Consider the following 7371-nt stretch of genomic DNA (forward strand, 5'->3'; position numbering starts at 1 on the left):
GTTTTTTTTGAAAGAATTTTGTTCTTTCAAATTCTCATAACAAAATCTCTTCAATCCTAAAGTTCTCTTCAATTTCTTCACAATTTGGATCCTACAATCCGTTTCAAGACCAGAGAATAGCGGGAAAGAATCTTGTGGTTGTCCATGAACCATTCGTAATTAGAAAAAAAAAAGTTGCATCATTTTTGGAGTTCTACAAAGGTTATACATTCTAACCCTATTTTGGGGGTATGACCTTGCATGTTTATTTACTAAAATTAATGTAATTAGAGTGCTTAAGATTCTATGGGGAAGTAAAATTAATCCTTGTTCATACATGGGCTTCTCCGGATTGCTTTCACATGTTAATAGTTAATACTTATAAAAACACCATTAAAAAAGACATTCAATTAAACCCTAAATGAGTAATTTGAACAAAAAAAATGAAAGGAAAAGAAAAAGGTTTTGGAAAATTTCTTAGGGGACCAAATAATTTAGGGGGCATTTAGATGACCATAATGTAATGTATTTATAATGTAATGTAATCCAAAATCTATGTGTTGATTGAGCTTTGGTCTGATATGTAATATAAAACTCATCCGTTTCCAAAGTTTTTAACCTAATTCTCTTTGTCATTGTCTTCACGTTTCATGATTCTATTTCTGTTCCATCCCCGATTATTCACATATTTTAATACCTTTCAAATTTCTAGTAATTTTGATCACATTCCAACTTTCCAACCCATTCCTTTAGAATGAGTAGAAAGTGCTTGAAGAATCATGTCGTTGGCATTGGAGGTGTCCTTGATGGCTACGGTGAATTTCCAATCGCTAGTGCTGAAGGCACTCTGGATGCTCTCAAATGCACCACTTGCAACTACCACCCCAAGAAACTTTTATTTTATTATGTTTCTGAAGAGACGTTTTCTTCTGATTATTATTGACTTCAAAACTTAAATGAGAGATAAAATGTTTAAAACTGAAGTTATATCTGAAAATTGATATTAGATAAAAGAGTTATTGAAGGCACATAAAATGAACGTTTTCACAACAGGGGCTCTCCAATCAAAATCCAAAAAGTAAGAAATAAGTTTTAAAAAAAAAAGGTTAATTTTGTCCAAGTAAAAGAATTTTTAAGATAAACATAACAATTTTCCTATAAATTTCAATTAACACAAGGCATAATTGAGAAAGGACCATTGCGAAAAAGGCATAACAAAATATATTAATTATGTTTGATATACTTGTCAATCATGTATTCGTTTATATTGTTAATAAACTTGACTAATATATTACTGTCACACTTGACTAATATACTATTGATACATGTGACTGATATGTTGTTGAAAAACTTGATAATGATGCAATGGTTTATACTATTGATGTATTTAATTGAGTTGATATATTTTATAATGATACACTTAGACTTAAATATTTTTAAAAAAATCCAGAGTTTCTTCTTGTACGAATGCAACAACCCCTCTCCCCTCATCTCTCCTACACCAAAATTTCTCTACATCGTTTGCTATCAGCCACTACTCCACCTCCCCTCACTGCTTACTTCCATCTACGTTGTCAGTCGGGTTGTTAATCGCCTCTTTTCTCCCTCTATATATCAATTGATTGTTTAAAACAAATATGGAATGAAAAATAATTAGAAATTCAAATTTGAAGTTTTTGTCATATTTGCAAATTTCAAATATGGTTGACACACCTACAAACTGACATATTCAAATTGCCACCCATTAGAATATCCTAATTAAAAGTCTATATTTATAAACTTCTTAACTTTATTTTTCTTTTTAGTTAGCATCCAAACATAAAAAGTTTAATATATTCATTCTAGTATTTCTTGTTTCAAAGGAGTAAAAAAAAAAAAAAGGTTAAAATCATTTTCCGAAATTTAAAATAATTTCTTGAACTTTCTTAATCTTAAATGAAGGGTTATGCTCAAGTTGGAAAAAAGAGTTCGTTGACTAATCATCCATCACTATCAACATTCAATTTTCACCATAAATTTCTAAGTTTTCTCAAATTTCTTTTCTTGGCTTGATATGTTTGGAAAATATCTATTCCTACTAAGCAAAATAATAATCCATCCTACGCGTTAAAAAGACCAAAATAAATATTAGATGAGAAGAAATTAATTAATTCAGCCAATTGAATCATATATATTTAAGTTATTGACTATTCTTCTTTTGTTTTTTTGTTTTTTTGTTTTTTGTTTTTTGACATCTTGTTGAAAGATAATGACTAATATTTGATAAATGAACCGTTGAAAATTATATATGAATGATTAATATTGTTTTTATAACTATTTTTACTTATTTTGATAAAATAAGAATTTGGATACTAATATAAATGCTAATCATTTTTAGGTTTTGTTTAGATATAATTGTTGCAAATTTTTATTTTCTGTTTTTTAAAATTTTGCTAGTCTCCTTCACATTCTTTTGTAAGTTTTTCACCTTTCATAAGTTTCATTATAAAAAGTAAAAGAAATAAATAAATTATATGGGAAGAATCTTTCTCTTCCCATTTTGCCCTTCATTTTTTGTTAAATGCACGTTATACCCTTCCTATTAAGTATGTGTACTTTTTTTTTTAGATTTTTATTTTCAACAAATTAACCTCCTATGAAGTGGCATCAAATGAGTGGTGGAGAGAGTGAAAAAGTAACTTTTAATATAAATTATATTCACACCCCTTTACCCCTTTATAATTAAAAACAATTTTATTTGTACTCTTTAGAGTTGTTATTGATATTTTAACTTTTCCCCCCAATTTTATACTTTTCAAACAAATATAATAACCGAAAAAAATGTACCACTCTGTGTTGTGAATAAGTAATTTAATTTTAACGTGACAACTAAATATTTTTTTTAAATAAATAACAATCACATCTTTTCATCTGCCGTGGAGTCCTCTTGATGTATCCATTCACATAAAAACTAAAATTCAAATAAACACATCCTTTACAAATAATACACAACACTTCACATAATAGCTAAATATTTTTTAAAGAATAAATACAAGTTTTCCTGTTTTCTTTGTCCCTATCTCCATTTTAAACATGTCACGATAGAAAGGATCTAGAATGATAATTGAAGTTTTCGTTATTTGTAAAGAAAATATTGGATCATGCCAAAGTGAAGCCTAGATAATCCATAAACTTATTTCATGGTGAAAAGCCTATATAGTTTTTGTTAGTACTTGGAATTTTATATTACTATTATTTTATTACTTTCAATTAGATCTTTGATTAGATTTCTATAGTTTTAATTTTATCAGAATCTTAGATATCTTACTTATTTGTCTGAACAAAAAATTTTAACAGCATCCGTTTGAATTTAACATGTTTATTCATTGTGTTAGAAGAACTATCCATGAAAACTATTATAATGAGCAACAATATCAAATTTGATAGATTCAAAATATCTAAAACAAATGTATTAGTATCATGTATATCTCTAACCTTAAATTACACCAACATGCCAACAAAAACCAAAATTCATCAAAGATATTAATCTTGAGTTAGTTGATGATTTATATTGTTATTCCATCACCTTTTTAATTTCATATAAAAAAATTTACAGTATACAACTCCCATCAAATCTATATTGATTCAAAATTTATGTCACTATCAAATTATGTTCCAACTGTTTCAAAGATCTTCAAACACGTGTAACTCATTTTTATATTTGTTGTATTTACATAAAATACAATATATATATAGAGAGAGAGAGAGTTTTGGCTATTAATTATTTTATTACTTTTAATTTTTATATCATATATTTATTACTTAAACTTAATAAAATTTATATTAATTTATTGCAATTTCACCAATAGAATTCATGTTCTAAAGATCTTTAGCCACATACATTTTACGTGTTTTATAGCTAGTATTTTAAAAATGACATAGAATAATTGATTTTTCTTTTCCTTCTCATTTTTCCAAATGTAAAGTAATCTTTTATTCATGCGTTAATTAGAGAAATTGTCAGAAATGACTCCTAAAAGTTTTCATCTTTTACAATTAGTACTATTTTTCTAAAATCTTAAGCGGCCAAACCTTTTCAACTCATACAAGTTAATGGTAACTTATTATTTTTTACCTTCTCAAACTCTCGGAGGCTTTTTATTTTTAGATTGAAATGTTAGGGTTTGCATTTGTTCGGTTGAATTAGTATCATGTAATGTTCGTACCACTCCTAATTATATGTTAATTAGATTTGGGATGAATTTTATGGACTTGTGTTGGCTGTTATGGGGAAAAAAGTTAGTCTTGCCCGTGATCATGTTAAGTTTCCACGTGATTAAAAATGTGTTGACGCTTATGTAATATTTTTATACATGGTAGGTGAAATATCATGAAATTGACTTATTTCCTAATTAGAAGAAAAGATTAAATAAATCATTTATATAAAATAATCATTTATTTATAAATGAAGAACTAATAAATGAAAAAAGAAATTACACGTTTCAAACTCTCATTGGCTGATACACATGAAGAATGATAAACCGCCGCTACACCCAATCAGGCGTTTAGCGAGTGATTGTCTGACTATTACCTATTAATTAACGAGTTATTAATTCTTTTGTAAACTTTTCACCAAGTTTCATTATAGAAGTAAAAGATAAATAATCAAATAATTATTAATTTATTTTTTTAAAAAATGCCACGGCATAATTTATTTCTCTGTGTTTTTTTTTTCAAACGTGAAATAACTTCTTAGATGTACATTAATGAATGAACTAACTTAGAAAAATTATTAGAAATAATTCTAAAAAATTTTCATCTTTTACTATTAGCACTGGTTTGAAGGAATCACTACAATAATTTTTTCTAATGACTTTGGCCAAGTTCAACATCATAATTCTTTGAAGACGTTAGAAGGATACTTTTCAATCGACAAAGAAAATATCATGTTGTCTCTAATTCAAAAAGTCAAACATTTTCTTTATTCCTCCAAACCAAAAGGTTTTACCCTTTACCCTCACGCCAAACACTCTGAAAATCTCTCGAACTCTCCGTAAATCTTAACTCTTTAATCTTCCCAATTGATTTGTTAGCATTTTAACTCACACAAGTTAACAAGAAGACTTATTATTTTTTATCTTCTCAAACTCTCTCTGTTCTGGATTTTTTAGATTGAAATGTTAAGATTTACGTTTGTTCAACTTTCTCTTGAATTTGCGTTTGTTCAATTCGAACGTTAGGGTTTATATTTCTCTTCATGTAGTATGCACGTATCATGAGTAGTTAGATGTTAATTAGATTTGAAATGAATTTTATAGATTTGTGCGGGCTGATTTTTGGAAAAAAAAAAGTTTAGCGTCCCACGTGATCATGTTGAGTATCCACGAGATTAAAAATTTGTTGAAGCTTATGTGATATTTTATACATGGTAGGTGAAATATGTTTTATTACCAAATTAGAAGAAAATATTAAATAAATTATTTATATAAAGTTTTGGTCACTTTCGGTCTTTAAATTTTTATGAAAGTAATAATTTAATCCCTAAATTTTGAATTATAACGATTTAGTTCCTATACTTTCAATTTTGTAATAATTTAGTTTCTAAATTTTAGTTTGTAATATTTAATCTTTATACTTTGAAATTTATAACAATTTAGTACCTAATGCAAACAAATTTATCAAATTAGATGTCAATTTTTATTTTTAAATGATGTAGACTTTGTATTTCATAAAAATATCGAGTATCTAATTAGTTTATCAGTTTTTTTAGGCAAGAAATCTCATTAAATTTTAACATTAATTTCTACAATATGGACTAAATTATTACGAATTTTAAAATATAAGGATCAAATTGTTACATAGAAAATTGCATGGACTAAATTATTACAAAAGTGAAAGTTCAGGTACTAAATCATTACAAATCAAAGTTTAGGGACTAAATTGTTAATGGTATGAAAATTAGGGACTAACATGGAGAATTAATAAATTAATGATAAAATACACGTGTCAAACGCTCATAGGGTAATACACATGAAAAATGATAAACTGCCGCTACACCGGAAAGATTCATTAAGTACTGAAACAGACGGCGTTCTTATCACTTATCACAAACGAATCGCCCTTCCCAATATCACGCACGAAATTTCCCGGCACCGGAGCCGCCATGGACGCCGCCGAAGCTCAACACCACCATATGCACGGTATGGCACCACCGCCGGACTCCTCCACCGCATCGCCGGAGATGATGCACCACAAGATGATGATGCACATGACCTTCTTTTGGGGAACCAACGCCGAGATTCTGTTCCGTCGCTGGCCTGGCGAGCGCTCCGGCATGTACGCCTTGGCTTTAATCTTCATCTTCGTGCTTGCTTTCATCGTCGAGTGGCTTACTCATTGCCGATTGATTAAGGAAGATTCGAGCGGCGCCGCGGCAGGATTAATCCGGACTCTGATGCATACGGTTAGGGTTGGATTAGCGTATTTAGTGATGCTTGCGGTGATGTCGTTCAATGTTGGAGTGTTTTTGGTTGCAATCGGTGGACATTGCGTCGGATTCTTCTTGTTTGGGAGTAGATTTTTCAAGAGATCGGAAGCGGTTTCTGGTAAATCCTCTGATCTTCCTCCTCTTAGTTGTTGATGAAGGAATGTGAAAATCTGGAATTGAATTGATTGTGAAATAATGTGTTTAATATTTTGTTGCTATTGGTGAAATTTGGATTTGATTTAGAAAATTGAAAGTTTCAGAATCGGAATTTGTTGTTCGAATTCTTTGCAGCTTATGTCAAATTATAACCGGAAGAGGGGAATTGATAAAATGGAAATGCTTGGATATTCAGATTCCGGGATAATTCGCTTGTAATTTTCTTTTTTGCTTTTTCATTTTTTCATTTGGATTATTAATTTTGTAATTCTAAGGAAGAACCAAGAAGATATTAATAAAACTTTTTTTTTTTTAATGTATCATACGGATAGGGCTTTTGAATATTAAATGTCTGGATTTTAAATAGTTGGGATAATTAATGTGTGTATTTGGATTGCAGAATGATTAATGTCTAGAAAATAACTAAATCTAATTATTTAACATATTATCATATTTATTAATTATTTAATCACTTGGAATATTTTTAATTAAACATTATTTAAATTGATTTATTTAATTAATAAAAACAATTAAATTAATATGAATTAATTAGAATATTAATAATTAATAATAAAATTTTATATTAAATAGGTAAGAATATATGAAATACAAATGATAAATGTAATAATTAAAATTTATTAAGTGTAAATAATATATATATATATATATATTTAATAATTAATTAAAATTAGAAGGATTTTCAAAAATAGAAAATAAGGAAAATTATTTACACAAAATAGCAAAATTTTTAACTAATTTGATAAAGGCAG

The 7371-nt window shown here is 28.1% G+C and overlaps 1 protein-coding gene across 1 annotated transcript; it reads left to right on the forward strand.

Annotated features, from left to right (window-relative positions):
* Positions 1-5850: 5850 nt before the first annotated feature.
* Positions 5851-6924, forward strand: LOC120083265 (copper transporter 1-like). Its single transcript, XM_039038936.2, has 2 exons — positions 5851-6563; positions 6737-6924. The coding sequence occupies exons 1-2, from the start codon at positions 6122-6124 to the stop codon at positions 6751-6753; spliced, it is 459 nt and encodes a 152-aa protein (XP_038894864.1). The 5' UTR covers positions 5851-6121; the 3' UTR covers positions 6754-6924.
* The last annotated feature ends 447 nt before the right edge of the window (positions 6925-7371 follow it).

Source organism: Benincasa hispida, chromosome 8, assembly GCF_027475165.1.
Source record: "Benincasa hispida cultivar pf3 chromosome 8, pf3_genome.v1.1, whole genome shotgun sequence".
Taxonomy (NCBI): Eukaryota; Viridiplantae; Streptophyta; class Magnoliopsida; order Cucurbitales; family Cucurbitaceae; genus Benincasa; species Benincasa hispida.